The sequence below is a fragment of the Symphalangus syndactylus genome, chromosome 8, assembly GCF_028878055.3.
Source record: "Symphalangus syndactylus isolate Jambi chromosome 8, NHGRI_mSymSyn1-v2.1_pri, whole genome shotgun sequence".
Taxonomy (NCBI): Eukaryota; Metazoa; Chordata; class Mammalia; order Primates; family Hylobatidae; genus Symphalangus; species Symphalangus syndactylus.
In genome coordinates, this window is record NC_072430.2 from 105554274 (window position 1) to 105576653 (window position 22380).

Below are 22380 nucleotides of genomic sequence, written 5' to 3' on the forward strand. Positions count from 1 at the left end.
AGCCTTTATAAGGAAATGAAGACTCCAAGAAGCAGTTACAGTTTGATGTAGGTTTGATAAAGGGTGGACAGTTGTGGAGGAGATACAGCAAAGAGTTTGAAGTAAGTGTAATCTGCTGTGGGAAGCTTATCAAGGCCCATTTGTTTAGTTAGATTCCTCTCTGTGTCCCTTCGTCTTCACAGATACCACCAGGAATAGAGAGGGCATCTCTCACCTGAGGGTCTTATGAACTGGCTTCAGGGGAAGGTCAGAAAACCCTTCCTGCACATGCTGCTTTTGCAAATTCCTCCACCTTAAAATATTCAATATATCGTTGTGTTAGTCTGTCCTTGCATTGCTATAAAGAAATACCTGAGGCTGGGCAATCTATAAAGAAAAGAGTTTTAATTGGCTCATGGTTCCACAGACTGTATAGGAAGCATGATGCTGGCATCTGCTTGGCTTCTGGGGAGGCCTCAGGAAACTTACAATTATGGTGGAAGACAAAGGGGGAGCGAGACATCTCATGTGGCTGGATCAGGGGAAGCGAGAGAGCAGGGAGGTGCCACATATTTTTAAACAACCAGAATATCATGAGAATTCTATCATGCAAACAGCACTATGGGGATGGTGCTAAACTATTAGAAATTAAACTATTAGAAACCACCCGCAAGATCCAATCACCTCCCACCAGGCTCCACCTCCAACATTAGGAATTACAACTGGACATGAGTTTGGGTGAGGACACAAATCCAAACCATGTCAGTCATGGTGCCATATTTTGTGGTAGCATGTCCTGAATCCCGTCAATAAATTATTCTGAACTAAAGTTCCATAGTTTCCATTAGGGTTCACTTTTGGTGTACATCCTACTGTTTTGACAAATGAATAATGCCATGTAGAACCATTACAATATTATACAGAATAATTTTACTCCCCTAAAAATCCCCTGTGCTGAACCTATTCACACTTCCTCCCCTGAGTCCCTGGCAACCACTGATCTTTTTACTATCTCTATAGTTTTAATCAGAATGACACATAGTTGGAATCATACAGTACGTAGCCTCTCCAGATTGCCCTCTTTCACACAGTAACATTCAATTAAGGCTCTTCCGTGCCTTTTCGTGGTTTGATAGCTCATTTCTTTTTACTGCTGAATAATAATCTATGGTATGGATGTGCCACAGTTTATCCATGCATTTATTGAGGGACATCTTGGTTGCTTCCAACTTTTGGCAGTTATGAATTACGAATGAAGCTGGTATAAACATTCATGTGCAGGTTTTTGCATGGACATAAATTTTCAATTTGGGTAAATATCTAGAAACGTGATTGCTGGATCTTGTGGTAAGCATATGCTTTGGCCAGGCGTGGTGGCTCATGACTGTGATCCCAGCACTTTGGGAGGCCGAGGTGGGATCACCTGAGATCAGCAGTTTAAGACCAGCCTGGCTAACACAGTGAAACCCCATCTCTACTAAAAAAAAATACAAAAATTAGCTGGGCGTGGTGGCGTGTGCCTGTAATCCCAGCTACTCAGGAAGCTGAGGCAGGAGAATCACTTGAACCTGGGAGGCGGAGGTTGCATTGAGCCAAGATGGTGCCACTGCACTCCAGCCTGGGCAATAGAGTGAGACTCTGTGTCAAAAAAAAAAAAAGAAAAAAAAATGGCCAGGCGCAGTGGCTCACACCTGTAATCCCAGCACTTTAGGAGGCAGAGGCAGGTGTATTACTTGAAGTCAGTAGTTCAACACCAGCCTGACCAACATGGTGAAACCCTGTCTCTACTAAAAATACAAAAATTAGCTGGGCGTGGTGGCGCATGCCGGTAATTCCAGCAACTTGGGAGGCTGAGGCAGTAGAATCACTTGAACCCAGGAGGCAGAGGCTATAGTGAGCCGAGATCACACTTGCCGCTGCACTCCAGCCTGGGAGACAGAGTGAGTCTCCGTCTAAAAAAGCTTCATGACAAACTTCCAGACTTTCTTCCAAAGTGTCTGTATGAGTTTTCATTCCCATGAGTAATGAATGAGAGTTCCTGTTACTTCACATCCTTGCCAATGTTTGGTGGTGTCAGTGTTTTGGATTTTAGAGATTTTGGCAAATATGTAGTGGTATCTCATTGTTGTTTTAATTTGCAATTCCCTAATGACATATGATGTTGAACATCTTTTCATATGCTTATTTGCCATCTGTATACCTTTTTGGTGAGGTTGTTTGTTTTCTGATTGTTGAGTGTCAAGAGTTCTTTGTATATTTTTGGATAACAGCATAGTTTTTTTGTTTTTTTTTTTTTGAGACAGAGTCTCGCTCTGTCACCAGGCCGTAGTGCAGTGGCATGAACTTGGCTCACTGCAACCTCTACCTCCCGAGTTCAAGCAATTCTCTCCTGCCTCAGCCTCCCGAGTAGCTGGGACTACAGGTGTGCGCTACCATGCCCAGCTAATTTTTGTATTTTTAGTAGAGACGGGCTTTCACCATGTTGGCCAGGATGGTCTCGATCGCTTGACCTCGTGATCCACCAGTATGGTTGAGTTTTAAGAGTTCTTTTTTTTTTTTTTTTTTTTTTTTGAGATGGAATCTCGCTCTGTCACCCAGGCTGGAGTGCAGTGGCGCAATCTCGGCTCACTGCAAGCTCCGCCTCCCGGGTTCACGCCATTCTCCTGCCTCAGCCTCTCCGAGTGGCTGGGACTACAGGCGCCCGCCACCACGCCCGGCCAACCTTTTTTGTATTTTTAGTAGAGACGGGGTTTCACCGTGGTCTTGATCTCCTGACCTTGTGATCCGCCCGCCTCGGCCTCCTAAAGTGCTGGGATTACAAGCGTGAGCCACCGCGCCCGGCAAGAGTTCTTTGTACACTTTTGGGTAACGGTCTTTTGTTTTGCAAACATTTTCTCCCAATCTGCGGTTTGTCTCTTCATTCTTAACTGTATCTTTTGAAGGGGGGGATCTCAAAGAACATCTGGTCCCCCACAACAACATGTCATGTCAGGTGAGAGATGACTCATTTTCTCAGAAACTAGGATTTTGTGTCATATGTTGTAAACCATGAAAAGTTAATTTTATAACCCACCTTCTAGATCTACTGAGAATATGTGGTGTTATCACTAACAGTTTTGAGGAAAGAAATAATTGCCTAATTCATTTTGTAGTGAATGTGTTTTGTTACTACCACAGATATTCTTAAAATCCTCTTATTATGGAGGGAAAAAAAAAGGAATTTTCTTTACAGAAAGTGAGAAGTGAAACCTAATGGAGAAAATATCTGTTTCAGGGAATAACCCTCCCAACATTTGATTTTTTTTTGTTTTAGACAGGGGCTTGCTCTGTCCCCCAGGCTGTAGTGCAGCCTTGAACTCCTGGGTTTAAGCAATCCTCCTGCCTCAGCCTCCTGAGTAGCTGGGACCACAGGTGTGCACCACCACTGCATCACAACACCCGACTAATTTTTTTGATTTTTGGTAAAGACAGTATGTTGCCCAGGCTGATCTTAAACTCCTGAGCTCAAGTGATCCTCCCACTTTGGCCTCTCAAAGTGCTAGGATTATAAATGTGAGCCACTGCACCTAGGCTGATCTTTTTTTTTTTTTTTTTAAGAAACAGTCACTAGTGCTGTATGTAGGTTAAATAGCTACGTAGGCCCTTCAGAGTCACTTCACTTTTCTGAGCTTTCGTTTCTTCAATGTCTTCCTGTCTGTAAGACACACGCTTTTCTACCCCTGAGACCAAAAAATGTTACCAGTGAGATCTAATGACATAAAATAGGGAAAATCCTTTAAAACTGCACAGTGCTTAACAAATGCACTGTTATTATATCATTAAAAGTGACTCCTGGGTGGTGGGAATGGTTGCATAACAACGTGAATGTACTCGATGCCACTTAAAACTGGTTACAATGGTAAATTTTATGGTATATATATTTTACCACAATTAATACATTTTAAAAGATGGTTCTTGACAATTATCCTTAGTGTTTGAGGTGCCCCATTTCTTGGGTATGGGCATATAGTGCCTCAAGAATATTGAGGATCCTCATCTCTTCTATGCCCAAACCTTTAAGAAAATTCTGGGCCAGGCGCAGTGGCTCACGCCTGTAATCCCAGCACTTTGTGAGGACAAGGTGGGTGGATCACCTAAGGTCAGGAGTTCAAGACCAGTCTGACCAACATGGAGAAAACCCATCTCTACTAAAAATACAAAATTAGCTGGGCGTGGTGACACACGCCTGTAATCCCAGCTACTTGGAAGGCTGAGGCAGGAGAATCGCTTGAACCCAGGAGGCGGAGGTTGCAGTGAGCCGAGATTGCACCATTGCACTCCAGCCTGGGCAACAAGAGCAAAACTCCATCTCAAAAAAAAAAAAAAAAAAAAAAAAAAAAAATTCTGGAAAAGCTACGTCAGTGACGTGAATATTGGAATCAGAGCCTAACAAACTCAATTTCTTCCCTTCTAAATCTGTGGTACAGATTCATGTCTGCAGTAGTTTTTTTGAGAAAGCAGAAGGGGTAGGTATTGGCAATCAACAAGCTGCAGAGTATGCAGATTGAGGTCAGTAATTGTAAACGCCCCATGACTGTCTGATCATTTCAATACCAAAAGAAAAACTTAAAATCCCAACTGCTAAAATCTTTGTCTTAGACAACTCTTTGAGCCTCTCCCTACAAGGCTCAGAAAGGAATGAGATAGATGTGAATGGAATCTGTTTTCCCTTCCCTTGCCATGCTCTGGAGGAGGAGTCAAAGGCAGTAGCCAAGGCCAGCTGCCAGTCAAGGAAGGGGGAGCGGCCCCATTGAATCCACAAACCACACCACCCTGGCCCATGGGTTAGTTATATACAACCTCCCACGTTGGCAGCAAACAAAGGGCATGCACATTCAGGGGATTTTTGGTTTCACTGTCAGTGTTTATCTTTGAAGGGTGTCACATCCAGATGAATGGGAAGGGTGTGTTGCAGTTGAGCTGAGGTTTGGTCTTTCTTGGCTTTTTTAGGGACACTTACAGGTCCAAATCTGCTTTCAGCCAGCTGGTGGACATGGTAGGAGACACAGCAGTCTCAAGACCAGGCCTCCAGGTGGGAGCTGAGATTCGAGAGGGTGGAAACCACTTGGAGATTGAGTCAAAGCAGACCTGTCCTCATTCTGTGCTGGGCAGGAGCCAGCTCTCCATGTCCCTGCAGCTCCGGCAACACCTCCGGATCTTTCAGCTTCCCTGGGACTAAGGACCATGCACATTATTAATTCTGATATAAATAGTCACACAGACACATGTCTCAAGATGAGGGTGAGAAGTTGGTTACAGCAAATGAAGTAATAATGATCTTTGTGCTTCACAATAGGAATTCAACCAACCTGAGGTTTATAATTCACTTATTAACTCTTTTTATTTTTATTTTTTGTTGAGACGGAGTTTCCCTCTGTCACCCACGCTGGAGTGCAATGGTGTCATCTCGGCTCACTGCAACCTCTGCCTCCTGGGCTCAATTGAGTCTCGTGCCTTGAGTGGCTGAGACTACAGGCACATGCCACCATGCCCAACTAATTTTTTGTATTTTTAGTAGAGATGGGGTTTTGCCATGTTGGCTAGGCTGGTCTCAAACTCCTGGCTTCAAGTGATCTGCCTACCTCAATCTCGTCGAGCGCTGGGATTACAGGGGTAAGCCACTGTGCCTGGCCATAATTCACTTATCAGCCCTTCACATATATATATATGATACGACTGGGAGAATCTAGGGTCAGTGCCTTACAAATGGCACAAGTTGAAGCCCTGAGACTCCCACTCCCACCGTGCTCCCCCCATTCTCAGTACTGCTCCTCAGATGCCTCCAGCAGCTCATCCATTTCTGCTAGGCTGGGCCTGGGTACATGCAGGGAGATGTGTAAAGGGGCTAAGAGCAGAAACTCTTGAGTGAGACACTCCTGAGTTCGTGCACTGGCCCTGCCATTTGTCAGCTAATTGATGTTGCATTTAATTGCATCATCTGTATGTAAGCCTAATAATTTGTAGCCATCTTAGAGATGTTGTGAGCTTAAATAACATGGTAGTGAATATTTATTTATTTGTTTATTTATTTATTTATTTATTTAGACAGGGCCTCGCTCTGTCACCCAGGCTGGAGTGCAGTGGTGTGATCATAGCTCACTGCAGCCTTGACCTCCCACACTCAAGTTATCCTCTCACCTCAGCCTCCTGAGTAGCTTGAGACAACAGATGCATGCCACCATACCTGACTAATTTTTAAAAATGTTCTGCAGAGACGGTGTCTCCCTATGTTGCCCAGGCTGGCCTCGATCTCCTGGGCTCAAGCGATCCTCCTGCCTCGATCTTCCAAAGTGCTGGGATTACTGGTGTGAGCCACTGCACCCACAGCCTATTTATTGAGAAATGTGGAAGGCCCAGGCACTATTCTAAGTGCTCCAGCTGTTTTATCTCCCACATTTTTGCTCAGGTAGGAGTTCCAAAACTGGAGCTTGAAGACTCATATTTTTAGAAATTTTGCAGTTAATTCTGAGGTGGGTCAGATTGAGATTCATGGCTATGCATTAATGTTTAGGTGGTGACTAACCACTCAGGGTTTTAGAGACAAACAGACCTCATTCTGTCACTCACTCACTGAGCGTGGCCAAGTCTTTCAACCTCTCTAAGCCTCAGTGTCCTCATCCATAAAATGGGACCAATCATAGCATCCACTTCTCAGAACTGTTCAGAAGTGGAAATGAGCCAGTTTAGGTGGCTGTGTCTGGCATATACCAATGGTTTGATAAGTATTAGCTTGTGCCTTTATTAGGCCAACTCCTTTTTGTTAGGTGACTGAGAAACCAAGGACCTTCTGACCTTTATGCATCGGTCACTATTAGTTTAAATTTATTGCTCTTCCATCCACATGATTCATTCCAAATTCGAAGCGTTGGAGAAAGGGAGTTAGTGTGTCATAGAAAAATCTCTGTTTTTGGCTCAGCAGGACTCAGTTTGACTCCATGTAACTGTTTGAGTCTTAGTTTCCTCATCCGTAACATGGGAGAACAATACCCTGAATTGCTGGGAGAATTAGAGATAGTTCATGTCAAGGTGCAACATATAGGTAACGTGTTATTGCTGGTGTTCTGGTTATAAAATGTACAAGATGTGAAAGCAGAAGGGCAGAAAACCCTTTTTAAAAATTCATGGCTGGGCACGGTGGCTCATGCCTATAATCCCAGCACTTTGGGAGGCCGAGGCGGGTGGATCACCTGAGGTCATGAGTTTGAGACCAGCCTGACCAACATGGAGAAACCCTGTCTCTACTAAAAATACAAAATTAGCCGGGCATGGTGGCACATACCTGTAATCCCAGCTACCCAGGAGGCTGAGGCAGGAGAATTGCTTGAACCCGGGAGGCGGAGGTTGCTGTGAGCCAAGATGGCGCCACTGCACTCCAGCCTGGGCAACTAGAGTGAAACTCCATCCCCCCGCAAAAAAATTCAAATGGGAAAGAGAGGCAGATGTCAGAGAACAGGGGAGGGGCTGGGCACAGTGGCTCACGCCCGTAATCCCAGCACTTCGGGAGGCCAAGGCAGGTGGATTTCTTGAGGTCAGGAGTTCAAGACCAGTCTGACCAACATGGTGAAACCCTGTCTCAACTAAAAATACAAAAAAAAAATTACATTTCAGCTACAGGGCTGGCTTTACCCAGTCCGGCGGGAGGGAGGAGAAGGCTGGTCTGTGACTTCAGTGCTGAGGTTTGGATCAAGGCAGAGGGAAACTTCCTATTCCCAGACCCTTTGCAAGAAAGAATGGCATATTACTTGTCACCGACAGATGTTATTATTACTAAATGGAGTCAGTATAAATGCTTTCCAATAAAGCATGTCCAGCACTCGGGTTTTAGTTTGCACATCCATGAATTGTCTGCCACATCCCTCTTCTGAATGGTTGGAAATTGGGCATCTGTTCCTTTAAATAGGAAACATTTCTTGTTCGAGTGAGTCATCTCTGTTCTGCTTTAGGAGTAAAGCTTACCCTGCGGTTCCTTCTGTTGTGAAGTTTTCTCTTTCTCTCGGAGACCAGATTCTGCCCTTCTGCTGGAGGGAAGTGTCTTCACAGGTTCTCCTCCTTTTATCTTTTGTGTTTTTTTTTTTCAAGCCCTGCTGAATTTGCTAGTCAACTCAACAGGAAGTGAGGCCGTGGAGGGAGGCAGAAGAGCCAGGGTGGTTATTGAAAGTAAAAGGAACTTCTTCCTGGGAGCCTTTCCCACCCCCTTCCCCGCTGAGCACGTGGAGTTAGGCAGGTTAGGGGACTCGGAGACTGGAGACTGCGATGGTGCCAGGAAAGGGTGGAGCGGGTGAGTGCCTGTTGCCAAGGTGGCCTCTTCAACAGGAAACCACAATATTTTTGTTTCTTGACTTGCTCTAGAAACAGGGCTGTGGGGGTGGGGAAGCAACTTGGATCTGCTCTTCTGAGGACACCTCTGGGTGCTGCCTGGCCCAGGTCTCCTGTGGGGTTTCTCTCTGAGCCATTGCCTCTGACTTCCCTACTTTTTCACTCTGAGCAGTCTCCAGTTCCTCTGCTACCTTTTTGTCCTCCGAGCTTCCCTGCCGCCTCGAATGCAGATACATGGTCTCCCTCCTGTGGACCCGTTTGTAGAGTCCAGAAGACTTTATCAATCCACTTTTTTTTTCTTTTTCATTCGGCCCTGGGGCTGAGGGTTAAGTATTTTATTCGTCGAATCACGATGCCCTGAGGTTCACAGCCCACTTCCCCCTCTTCCGTGCCCTAAGGGTTTCCTTTTATCTCTCCACTCCCACCCTTGCCCTCCTGCCCTCTCTCTTGCTCCCCAAAGACAGTTCTCTAATGTTTTGATGTGGATTCGTGAATTTATCTGTATCTTTGCAAAATGTATTTTTCTTTTGTGTGTGTACACTGTTTTTTAACTATGCGATCTCAGGCAAGTAAATAATTCCTCTGTGCCTCTGTTATCTCATCATTAAATGATTAATAATGCCTCGAGAGGTGACTGTGAGGCTTGAAGGAGATAATACGCATACATCACTTACTACACGAGTTAGCAATTATTATTGCATATTAATACTATTGGTATTTTATTTTGCTCATTCCGTTTCTATTTCTTTTTTATTTATTTATTTTTTGAGACGAGGTCTTGCTTTGTCACCCAGGCTGTAGTGCAGTGGTGCAATCACGGCTCACTGCAGCCCCAACATCCTGGGATCAAGCAATTTTCCCATCTCAGCCTTCAGATTAGCTGGGACGAGCTGCTACCACACCTGGCTAATTAAAAACTTTTTATTCGTAGAGATGGTGTCTCATTATGTTGCCCAGGCTGGTCTCAAACTCCTATGCTCAAGGGATCCTTCCACCTTGGTCTCTCAAAGTGCTAGGATTACATGCATGAGCCACGGTGGCCATCCAGGCATTGATGTTATGAGGCTACCTTCACCTAGCCCTCTCTGGTGAAGAGTCCTTTTCAGATACTTCATTCAGTCTTCTCAGCTATGAGTCCCTGCCCTCTGAAAGCTTATATTCTATTTGGGGAAAGACAAAAGGCAGTTTCAAAGAAGAGAGGTGCTTGATTTTCTTTTCCTACTTTTAACATCAGAAAACATTTCATCTAACTCTCAGTATGAAGGCAATATTTTGTTTACTGATATATCCCTAGAGCCCAACATGGTGAGGGCCCCAGGATTTGCCTCCTTGATAAGATGGTAAACCCATCTTTCAGCTAACTTCATGGTTTCCCCAGCTATACTCATATACAAAGATCACCTTTGGTAAGATGGCAAGTCCATCTTACCATCTTACCAAAGAGTTTTGCATTTTAGAGTTTTTTCTTTTTAGATTTTTTTCATTTTAGAACTTTTTTATTTCAGAGTTTTTTCTTTTTAGAGGTTTTTCATTTTAGAGTTTTTTCTTTTTAGAGTTTTTTTTTATTTTAGAGTTTTTTAGGCTGCTGAAGGTGGAATCTGGTGAGGCCACAGAGATGCTCCTTGGCTAAACCAGGGGCTTTAGCTCTGAAAGTTCGCAGCCACCCTGAGAACCAAGATGAGGGGGCTCTGCAGTGTCCAATCTCAAGACCTCTCTGAGGTGCTCCATCAAGATTCATTGAATGAAAAAATTGAAGTCTTAATGATGAACCCAGAAAAATCTTTAAATCCTAAATATGAAACGAAAGTGTTCTTAGTTACAATCCAGTCCAACGTCCTTGTTTTGGAATGTGGAAATGAGGCCCCAAAGGTAAAATGGCCCATCCAAAGTCACAGCCAGGGGCCAGTGCTCAGGTGACCAGGTGCCCTGCATGTGGTCTCCTGGACCACCAGGCCTTTTTCCTCCAGCTTTAGAAGCTTTAGAAGGCACTCTGCTCACTCAGGGGCAAGTGGTAAGCGTTCTTTTCGCTCTAGTGTTTGTGACTCAGGAGTTTCGAAACAGGAAGTAGAGCTGGCTGGCTGTGCCCTTCCGTCCTTCATTAGACGTTTGCTCTTGTCTTAGATGCTCAGATGGTAGCGGATAGGCCTGTGACGAAGGTGCTACCGTCGTGAGAGTAAGGTAAGGATTTGCCTCTTTCTTAAGGTCAGAGGGGCCTTTTGGGAGGAAGGCCTTTGATTCTGGAGTTTTCTAGGCTGCTGAGAGTGAGATCGGGTGGCCTTGGGGCCATGGAGGTGATCCTCGTATGTGAGTGTGGATGGGGAAACCATGAAGTTAGTGTAAGAGGTAGCAGTCCCTCTGAGAACCTTGCCGAGGGCCGTGCAGTTTCCAGATCTCAAGGCCATTCTAGCTTAGATTGATGAAGTCCTAGGAGTTTCTGAAATGCTGCAAGTTTACCTACTTGTATAAAGGCCTCATCCTGATCCCAGCCAAACTTGTGAAATAATAGAAGCCAAAATTTAAATCTCAACTGACTTTGCTGCTACAGCTATCCTCCCACCAACACACATACCCACCAACATACACATTTGCCAACATAAACACAACACACATACACATACACACACCCATGTGGTCCTACTAATTCAATTATTTATTTTTTAAAGAAATTAAAAAAGACTGGGCGTGGTGGCTCTCACCTGTCATCCCAGCACTTTGGGAGGTCGAGGCGGGTGGATCACCTGAGGTCGGGAGTTGGAGACCAGCCTGACCAACATGAAGAAAACCCGTCTCTACTTAAAAATACAAAATTAGCTGGGCATGATGGTGCATGCCTGTAATCCCAGCTACTCGGGAGGCTGAGGCAAGAGAATCGCTTGAACCTGGGAGGTGGAAGTTGTGGTGAGCCGAGATTGTGCCGTTGCACTCCAGCCTGGGCAACAAGAGTGAAACTCCGTCTCAAAAAAAAAAAGAGAAAGTAAAAAGATACAGAACAGTTCAAAAAACAATATAATGGGAAGACTAGATAGACACAATCAGAGACCTGTACTTGTTGGGTTAAGCATTTACAGGTGAAGTTGCAAGTTTCATTCTGTTTGAAAATGATGGGATTATATGTTTTGCTGAGGTTCGGACCCCTTTGCTGGGTGGTTTGAATGCCGTGGCTGCAGCGCCCTGTTATGGACACCATGTGCGTGCGGAATGGATGTCTGTCAGGTTCCAGGGCAGCCCGCAGTCTGAGGCAGCCAGCCTGGATTGGAGGGAGTGGCAATACTACCTACCGGTTAGGGGTTTGGGCCTGAGAGCTTTCAGGTTCTCTCAAGCTTTGGATGAGATGCAGGTTTCTGTTTCCAATGGCGAATGCATGTTTTGCTTTTTAGTTATCACTGCAAGAGCTAGGATGCTGCTAGAATATTACTGGAATGATTGTGATAAGATGGAATGTATTTGCAGTTTAATTGTGGCATGTAATACAGTGGTAGAATGGGACTCTGGAATGAGATGCTGGGGCCTAGATTCTAGCACTTTCTTTGTGAGGCTCTGACCCCCTCTCTCCTATAGTGGATTTGTTAAGAACTTTTGTTTTTGTGGTTTTGTTATTATAAAATTTTTTGAAATGTTGTTCTCTAAAAAAGTTATGATTTTATGTTTTTCTTCATGAGATTCTTTCACCGCCTTCCAGTTGCAAGTAGAATGACGTCTAAATCTTTGTGATCTGTCACTGAAGCCCTTGAGTGAGATGCTTGAATCTGGCTGTGGCTCTCTCTCTTACTAGCTTATTTCCAAGCCGTGATTTTTCACAACAAAAAAATGGGGACAATAATAGTAGTTTCTTCAGAGGCTTTTAGTGAAATAAGGTTAAAAAATATTTTTATGTTTATATGGATATATAGGTTATAAACATTTATATATCATTTATTTATATGATTATTATAAACACATTTATATTTAAATACTTTGGGGCATAAATATATAAAATAATAAATATACTTATGTAATACAAATAGACTTATATGTATTTACTATTCAGCAGAGATTATATAAAATATATGTATTACATGGCAAAATATTCAAATTTACATATGTTATATATAATGTGGAAAAAAAATTGGTAAAAGGCCACAAAATGTGACCAAAGAATTACTTCCAAATGGCAAGTTTTTAAGTAATTTTTATTTTCTTTTTATACTTCTTTGTACTTTCTCTATGAAACAAGTGTTACTTTTACTATTTTTAGGAACCAAAAATACAAGTACATTATTTAAAAAATACTAGCTTAACAAAGTTTCTAGCCCATAAGCTAGTGCGGAAAATCTAGGTCCCATAAAACAAGAACGGCCACGTGATGTCTCTCCCTGTACAGTGCTGGATGGCCCGTTGTTAATGGTGTCATAAATCCTTTGCAAGTGACTGTTTTCTAGGTACTATGACTAGAGGGATGTGTAACGTAAGCAAAAAACAAAAAACAGAAAAGGCCGACTATCATCCAACAGTGTATCCTGGAACACCTAGGCCAGAGAAGAAGCCACGTTAGCATTTTCCCTTCTAAATGTCAGTTATGATTTGATGGGGAAACCACTTAAAAAGCATTGTCACGTTGTTGAAAAGTAATGAAATGAGTGAGATGAGATGGTTGTGGAAGACGTAGCTATGAGCCCGTCTTATTATATCCAAATTCATGTCATCTCAGCCTTGGATTGTATTGATTTTTATTATATACTGTCAGAAAATGCTATTGAATATGTAACAAGAGCCTCAAAAAGGTTTATTCCTTTTGATCCAATAATACTACTTTTAGGAAATTATTCTAAGAAAATAATTAGAGGTATACTTAAAGATTTGCGTTTTAAGGTCATCCTAAATGTAATCAGGAACTGGCTATGTAAATTATAGCCCATCTCTAAGATTAAATGCTTTACAGATATTAAAACCCATGCTGTAGAAGAAAAACTCAAGACAGGAAAGTACTTACAATACAAGATGTACTTACCAGTGGAAAAATCCTCTTATACTACAGAAATATGATGTGTTCAAATATAAGGAAAAATGCGTATGCATAAAATATTTGGTAGGAAAGAGTAAAATATTATTGGGCATTTATATTTGGATGGTGGAATTATACATAATTTTAATTTTCCTTTTTATCTTTTCTGTATTTTCTAAAATGAATACACTAAGCATTGTTATCCTCAGAAAAAAATAATTGAGGGATGGGGGAAAGGAAGTCCTGCTTTCATTTGATTCTTTGGTTGGTTTTAGTCTGTAAGATGAGATTTTAACAGAGGTTAGAATGCATTAAAAATTTTAAAGACAGTTGACCTAATGGCACTAAACAGGGTTAGATCTAGTTTAGATCTTTTCCAGCATATGAATAAGAATGGATTTTTAAATAAAGATTTTAACTAGGTATATTTTTAGAATAAGTAATACATGTACATGGTAAAAATTCAAACAGTACAAACTGTGCAGCAAGGTATGGGAAATAAAGCAGCTCTCACTGTCACCTCCACCCATCAGCCTTCCCACACTGCACGCCCACATCTGTGTGTAATTCTGCTTTTCTTTAACATTACTGAAGGAACTTACTGTGTGTTTTCTGTCAGAGCTCTTCTGTGAATACACAAAATATGTACCGATCAATACATTATGTAGATCACACATGCTCAACCACATTGATCTTCCTATTCTTTCTAGTAGCCAAATAGAGTTCCCTGGAATATGATTAATAGCTTGCCTAAATCTTCTAATGCTGATAAACAGTTGTTTCTGCTCTTTTGTTATTTCAAGGAAGGCTACCATGAATAGCCTTGTATATGGTTTTGAGTATACTTATGTTTAAGTGAATGTAGGAAAAACTCTTGGCAGTTAAATTGTGGGCCAAACTTTATGTGAATTTTATATTTTGACAGAGATAGCTAAATTACCCATCTGTTTTTTTTTGTTTTGGTTTGGTTTTGGTTTTGCTTTTTTTTTTTTTTAAGAGTTGGGGTATTGCTAACTGGGGTCTTGCCCAGAGTAGACCTGAGCCACGTTGGTTTATTTTACTGCATTCCCAGAGCCTAGAGCAATGATTGACACGTGCCTGCAGTATCTATTGGAAATTCTGGCCAACTTGCAATAGACCTGATTATTTCTACACTGAACATTCTAAGATAGCTATTACTATTCATTCAGGAAAGCCCAGACAATGATCATGCCAGCAGCCTGAGACAGTAGCCAGTAATAGCCGGGTGTGGTAGTTTGCTCTGGTAGTCTCAGCTACTCAGCAGGCTGAGGTGGGAGGATGGCTCTAGCCTGGCAGGTGGAGGTTGCAATGAGCCAAGATCGCACCACTGCACTCCAGCCTGGGTGACAGAGTGAGACCCTGTCTCAAAAATAAAAATAAAAATGAGAATAAAAAATAAACCCGCAAAACTTTCTGCCCTCACAGAGCTTCCATTCTAGTGAGAGGGTGGTTTATTATCAGGAGGGTGACGCCGGTAGGGCTGGGGACCAACTCCCTGCAGGGAACAAACATGATCGCAGTGGGGTGGGAGTAGGGGACGAGTGAGGGGCTGGGAAGAATGAGGGCAGCAGAAGGCAGAAGCTTAAGTCCCCAGAGGCTCTGTGGTTTCCATTTCCACACAAAAAAACCACTGCTGCTGTAATCAGCAGGGGGAAAAGATTTTTAAAAATTTTCTTTCAGGGAATGGAAGGAAAGGATATTTTTGAAAGGAAGACTTTGAAAACTAAAAGTTTTGGGTCACTTAAAAACTCAAAATCTTTGGGTCGCTTAAAAAATGTTTAATCTTGGAGCTGGAGGCCATTATTCTAAGTAATTAGCTGGGTGTGGTGGTGTGTCCCTGTAATCCCAACTACTGGGAGGCCGAGGCAGGAGGATCGCTTGAACCTGGGAGGCGGAGGTTGCAGTGAGCCGAGATCGCGACACTGCACTCCAGCTTGGGTGACAGAGCAAGACTGCGTCTCAAAAGAAAAAAAGAAAAAAAAAAAGAGAACTAAATACCATATGTTCTCACTTAAAAGTGGGAGCTAAGCTATGAGGATGCAAAGACATACAGAGGGATATAATGGACTTTGGGGATTGATGGTGGGGTTGAAGGGGAGGTTGGTCCTAATAGGTCCTAGTACGTCCCCTGCCTCCAAGTCTTCCAGTCTGTCCTTTGCACTTTGAATGTTAATTCCCAATTGGATAATGTCATTCTCATTTTTACAGTCCTTTCTTAGCTCCTCATCACCTCCAGGACAAAGCCTAAACCCCTTGCCCCATGGTAATGCGGCCCCTTTGTGACATGGTACCTGGCTAGAGCTTCATCCCTTTGTCCCATCACTCTCCATCCCCGACCCTTTGTAGTTACTTTATTGAGCTCCTTGTGCCTGCCTGAATGGACTTGAAAGTTCTTACCTCCATCTTTTACATGAATTGTTTCCTATAAGAATTGTGCTTTCTCACATTCTCCCCAAAATCCCTTCCCGGCAGAAAGCCCTTCTCCCAGTCTAAGTTAAGCTTTCTTCCTCTACATCCCTACCACACTCTGGTCACAACCCTCTAACCACTGGCTTGTGTGTTTTTTTTTTTTTTTTTTTTTTTTTTTTGTGAGACAGAGTCTTGCCCTGTCACCCAGGCTGGAGTGCAGTGGCGCAATCTCTGCTCACTGCAACCTCCACCTCCCGGGTTCAAGTGATTCTCCTGCTCCAGCGTCCTGAGTAGCTGGGATTACAGGCGCGTGCCTCCACGCCCGGCTAATTTTTGTACTTTTAGTAGAGATGGGGTTTAACCATGTTAGTCAGGCTGGTCTTGAACTCCTGACCTCCTGATCCGCCTGCCTTGGCCTTCCAAAGTGTTGGGATTACAGGCGTGAGCCACCGTGCCCAGCCCGTTGGCTTGTTTGTATGTCTACCTTCCTAAACAGTAAGAGGGAACTTGTCTGGTGTTCTTTTTTTCTCTCCTGTGCTCACAGCACAATGACCAGTATCTAGTAGTTGCAGTAGCCTTTGGTGAACAAGGCAGCAAATGGTACTTTTCTTCCTTATCTGAACATACCATTGTATTTTGACTTAGATTATATTCTCCTGCCTTTTGAAAAGATGGACTTCAGCAGAAATCTTTATGATATTGGGGAACAACTGGGCAGTGAAGATCTGGCCTCCCTCAAGTTCCTGAGCCTGGACTACATTCCACAAAGGAAGCAAGAACCCATCAAGGATGCCTTGATGTTATTCCAGAGACTCCAGGAAAAGAGAATGTTGGAGGAAAGCAATCTGTCCTTCCTGAAGGAGCTGCTCTTCCGAATTAATAGACTGGATTTGCTGATTGCCTACCTAAACACTAGAAAGGAGGAGATGGAAAGGGAACTTCAGACACCAGGCAGGGCTCAGATTTCTGCCTACAGGTGGGTGGAAACTCCCATTGTGGGACTGGGAGGTGTGGGTTGAATGGACAACCTCTGAGCTGATTGGGGCTTGTCTTTGTGGTACCCTGCCTAGTGCCTGGGAACCCAGCTGTGCCACAATTCTAAGCTTCTACAGAAAGACAGTGGTGCCTTGGGTGGTCCTGCTAAAGGCTGTAAAACTTAGCTTCTCCCCACCCTAGAGACAGTGGGTAAACAAAGGCGTAAGAGAGAAACCACATTCAGTATCACTTGGGAGGCTTTGGGAAGATGTCCCACTGGAGCCAGATTAAGAAATTTAGGGGCCTTATGTATAATTCTATAAAAATGCTAAGACCGTAAAATAAAAATTTATTTTTCAAAGTGAAACATTACTTAGAGGTATGCTGAAGTTATAATAGCGTTTTTCTAAATGTTCTCATTTTTTTCCTCTCTTATCTTGGTGCCTCTCGATATCCAGATTGTGTGCTTACTTTGCCCATCCATTGAGTAAAGCATCACAGCTTCCCACCCTGAAATCCCCCTCCCACCTGCTTGCGGATGGCTATGAAAATTTTCAATGAGATTTAAGGGTTTTCTGCCACACTTAAAGACTCGAATGACACAGTTCTTTACAGAGCTGTAAGCTGCTGGCCTGGCACATACAGCTAGGCAGTCCCCAACGAGGCTGCCCAGCTCCCATGAGCCCGGCTGTATGACAGTTCTAAGCTTCTATAGGAAGACAGTGGCACCTTGGGTCATCCTGCCAAAGGCTGTAAAACTCAGCTTCTCCCCACCCTAGGGAGAGTGGGTAACCAAAGGTGTGAGAGAGAAACCGATTCAGTTACAACTTCATGATGCTGTGACAAGACTTTAAAAACAGAAATACATTGTCACTTTCTCTCTTTCAACATCTCCTATTATTGGACACTACTTAAAGCAATTTTAGCTTTGCTTTCAGGAAAATTCTACTGAAGCCTTTGCTCTGGGCCCATTTCATTGTCTCTGTTTGCTTGTTGATAACTATGGCATGTGAGATGGAAAGGGTTCACAGTCAGGGCTGACAGCTGCTGCCCTCTGATGGCCCAGCCCATGAATGCTCTGGTCTTTCTATTCTCAGAGACGATTTTTTGTCTTGAGGCTTGACTATTTTTTGTTTTGTTTTGTTTTGTTTTTGAGACAGAGTCTCGCTTCATCACCCAGGCGAGTGCAGTGGCATGATCTCGGCTCACTGCAACCTCTCCCTCCAGGGTTCAAGTGATTCTCCTGCCTCAGCCTCCTGAGTAGCTGGGATTACAGGTGCGTGCCACCATGCCTGGCTAATTTTTGTATTTGTAGTAGGACGGAGTTTCACCATGTTGGCCAGGCTGGTCTCGAACTCCTGACCTTAAGTTATCCACCTGCCTTGACCTCTCAAAGTGCTGGGATGATAGGTGTGAGCCACCATGCCCAGCCAAGGCTTGACTATTTTGATTTTAAGTGACAAAAGAGATATTCTGGGCTGGGTGAGGTGGCTCACGCCTGTAATCCCAGCACTTTGGGAGGCTGAGGCGGGCAGATCACCTGAGGTCAGGAGTTCAAGACTAGCCTGGCCAACATGGTGAAACCCTGTCTCTACTAAAAATACAAAAATTAGCTGGGCGTGGTGGCTCACGCCTGTAATCCCAGCTACTTGGGAGGCTGAGGCAGGAGAATCGCTTGAACCCAGGAGGTGGAGGCTGCAGTAAGCTGAGATCGTGCCATTGCACTCCAGCCTGGGCAACAAGAGTGAAACTCTGTCTCAAAAAAAAAAAAAAAGAAAGAGATATTCTAGGTGTATAAGTTTCCTAGGGCTGCTGTAACAAAGTAACACAAACTAGCAGGTTTAAAACAGTTTTTAAAATGTATTTTCATAGTTCTGGAGGCCTGAGTCAGAAATCAAGATGCCAACAGTGTTGGTTCCCTTTAAGAGGCTTTGAGGAAGAATCTTTTTCATGCCTTTCCCTGCTTCTGGTGGGTGCAGGACTCCTCGGTGCTCCTTGTCTTACAGATGAGGCACAGCAGTCTCTGCCTATGTTCCCTTCTCTGTGTCTAAATCTCCCTCTTATAAGGAGACAGTCACTGGATTAGGAATTAGGGCCCACCCTAATCCAGTATGGTCGCATCTTTGTGTGTGTGTGTGTGTGTGTGTGTGTGTGTGTGACAGTCTCACTACATCGCCCAAGCTGGAGTGTAGTGGCATGATCTCAGGTCACTGCAACCTCTGCCTCCTGGGTTCAAGCAATCCTTTCACCTCAGCCTCCTGAGTAGCTGGGACTACAGGCACCCGCCACCATGTCTGGCTAATTTTTGTATTTTTTGTAGAGATAGGGTTTCAAAATGTTGCCCAGGCTAGTCTTGAACTCCTGGGCTCATGCGATCTGCCCACCTCGGCCTCCCAAGTTCTGGGATTATGGGCATGAGCCACTGCGCCTGGCCAGCATGATCTCATCTTAATGAGATTTTATCTGCAAATGTCCTGTGTCCACATAAGGTCGCATTCTCATATTCCAGGTCGACATGAATGTTGGGGAAGAAGGGAGAACACTATTCAACCAGTACACTAGATAGCTTTGGTTTACTAGCATTGTGAAGTCTTCATAAGGAACTTATTCATTAAGGCACCAGTTAGTCCTAAAAACCCACAGCCCCAGAACTAGGAAAGCTGAGGGGGTCTCATCTTGTGCCCACCATCTTGGTCCTTTGAAGGTTCCACTTCTGCCGCGTGAGCTGGGCTGAAGCAAACAGCCAGTGCCAGACACAATCCGTACCTTTCTGGTGGAGGATCGATCATCTATTAATAAGGCAGGATCTCTCTTAAAATCTTTAATGTATTGGCTTAGAGATAAAAGGGTCAGTGCAATCCTGACTTACTGCTTGTTCATTATCATTGAATACTAGCCAGGAGCTAATAAATACGCTAGGGTGGCCACTTACCATTATAAGAAAACACTAGACATTTTATTTTCCAGTTGTAATTGCTACCTATAAAATAAGTATCTTATAAACTATTCAGGTTCATTACTAAACAGTGATGGTACAAGAAAGCCTGTAGCCTTCAATAATGAGGAAAGCAAAAGGGTAAATACCTTGTAATAAAGGTGAGTCAGAGTAGCTTTGGATTAGATCCAATTTTGGCCAAACTGAAAGCTTTAGATAAACACTTCTAGCGTAGAGAGTCCAGGAGAAGGAGGATAAGACAGATGGTAATACTGAGTAATTTCTGTTTCTATGCCATTTTCATTTTCAGAGTTTTACTTTTCTTTTTTTTTTTTTTTTCATCTGGCTTTTTTTTTTTTTTTTTTTTTTTTATTATACTTTAGGGTTTTAGGGTACATGTGCACAATGTGCAGGTTTGTTACATATGTATCCATGTGCCATGTTGATTTCCTGCACCCATTAACTCGTCATTTAGCATTAGGTGTATCTAAATTTTAAAGTCAACATGTTTTTGTATTAAAATTATTTTCCTTTACACCATAGTATTGAAAGGTTTGCTGACTTCTAAAACATTCCCGTGTTCACCTATTCGACAAGCATATTCCAACAGCCTAAATGTGCCAGCCTAAATGTGTCTATCACGTAAATGTGATAGGCATAGATTAGGAAATAGTAACACCTATCACTCATTGAGCACTTAGTGTGTTGCCAAAGATTGGTTTAAGTACTTCACATAAACTTATTTGTGTAACCCTCGACACCTTCCTGTGATGTGGTTACGGATAATTATCTTCAGTCTATGGACGAGGAAAAAATGTGTAACATGTCTAAAGTTAACGCTGCTCAAAGATGGTGGAACCAAGGCTCCAACACCAGTAGCCTGGGTCTGCAGCACTCAAACATTGCACCTCACAACCCTCTGGGTTTATGAAAATAAAAAGGGTACGGACCTGGCCATTAGGGGACTTGAACAGTTTGTAAACAGACAATTCTTTTTTGTTTTTATTTTTAGTGTGGTGGCATGATCACAGCTCACTGCAGCCTCAACCTCCTGGGCTCAAGTGATCCTCTCACCTCGGCTTCTGGAGTAGCTGCGACCACAGGTGCATGCCACCACACCCGGCTAATTTTTAAATATTTTTGGTAGAGATGGGATCTTGCTATGTTTCCCAGGCTGGTCTCAAACCCCTGGGCTCAGGTGATTCTCCTCCTGCCTTGGCCTCCTAATGCGCTGGAATTAGAGGCATGAACCACTGCACCAGGCCAACAGACAATTATGTATGTTATCCTTTTGGGGTTACTAAGTCATAATGGAGTGAATGCAGCTTTGAGGATGCTCAGGCAATGCTTGAGCTGATTGTTCGTGGATGGGCGTGTGCAGATAGACAAGGGGATGGGGTGTAGGGGCACCGTGGAAAGGGGTGAGAGGAGGGCAGCTGAGTGTGTTTGGCTTCAGGTCCTTTAGTGTTTGCTGTCTGGTCTGTGATGGGGATGTATTCGGAGACTTTGTATTCCAGAACCGAATGCTTGGCCTTCTTACTGAAGATAACGACTGGGAGAATACTGACCAGTTTTGATTAGGGAAGTCATGAGCCAATGTGCATTTTGAAAAGCATAATTTCCAAAAAGCAAAGCTTTTTTTCTATTGCAACAAAATCTTGATTTTACAGAAAAAAAAAAGGAAAACAAGATTTACTTAACTGAAATAAACTGAAAGAAAAGTTGATAGAACTTTAAATTGTTAAGGGTGGGAAAGTCGGGGAGGAGCCAGTAGACTTCTGTGTCAGTACACCAGCCTCTTTCCAAGGGCTCAACTCATAAACCATGCCATTAACTGGCTTTATGTTGAAGGGAGGCCTTTGGAATCAAGCCCACCGTGACTCCATATATCAAATGGGAAATTATTTGGGAAAAGGTTTCTAAAATGTCTCCATGTCCCACCACAGGGTCATGCTGTATCAGATTTCAGAAGAAGTGAGCAGATCAGAATTGAAGTCTTTTAAGTTTCTTTTGCAAAAGGAAATCTCCAAATGCAAACTGGATGATGACATGGTAAGACCTGGTATCTTACTGAGATTTAGTCCTGAGACTTGGTTAGCCAGGGAGCATTTCTGAGACCAAAGAGAGGGGGTATTTTGGTAAAAGCAACCTGGATTCTAACTTTTTAACTAGAAGAAGAAAGTTGTCAGCACGAGTGTTACAGATGTGATTCCTTTAGACTGAAGTGCTGCTCATGCTAACTATTGGGAGCAAGGAAGAGTCAGAGGCCAGGAGAAGGAGGCTGGTTGTGCAGATGCAGCCCAGCCTGAGACCCGGCAGAGCTGGGAAAGACAGCGGTGGGTCCGAGACACTTCCTCCACTTCTGCAGTCCCCGAAACAACCTGGGACCTGAAACTCTGTGTGTATATTGTGTCTGTGTGTTGTGTGTCTGTGTTTTGTGTCTCTGTGTGTTTTGCATGTCTGTGTTGTATGTGTATCTCTGTGTCTGTGTGTGCCTTTCTCTGTGTATAGCGTGTGTCTGTATTTGTGTGTGATGTATCTCTGTGTGTCTCTATAAGTGGTGTGTGTGTCTGTGTATCTCTGTGTCTGTGTGTGTGTGTTCTCTGTGTGGTATGTGTGTCTGTGTGTTGTGTAGTGTGTATTGTATTTATGCCCCTGTGTGTGTATCACTGAGTATACTCTGTGTGTGTTGTATCTGTGTGTGTATGTGCATGTGGTGTCTGTG

At 43.4% G+C, this 22380-nt stretch overlaps 1 protein-coding gene across 14 annotated transcripts in view; it reads left to right on the plus strand.

The window, feature by feature from the left end:
- The window catches only part of CASP8 (caspase 8), a 57007-nt gene that overhangs the window by 21971 nt on the left and 12656 nt on the right, over positions 1 to 22380 (plus strand). For 5 of the 14 annotated variants that reach the window (XM_063644958.1, XM_063644961.1, XM_063644959.1 and 2 more), the window contains exons 3-4: positions 16417 to 16721; positions 21602 to 21707. In XM_063644958.1, coding sequence (XP_063501028.1) covers positions 16417 to 16721; positions 21602 to 21707 — 411 coding nt within the window. Of the gene's footprint in view, positions 1 to 7937; positions 8297 to 10455; positions 10513 to 16390; positions 16722 to 19424; positions 19521 to 21601; positions 21708 to 22380 lie in introns of those variants that run through there. The other 9 variants (XM_055290213.2, XM_055290214.2, XM_055290215.2 and 6 more) reach the window with 6 other exon arrangements.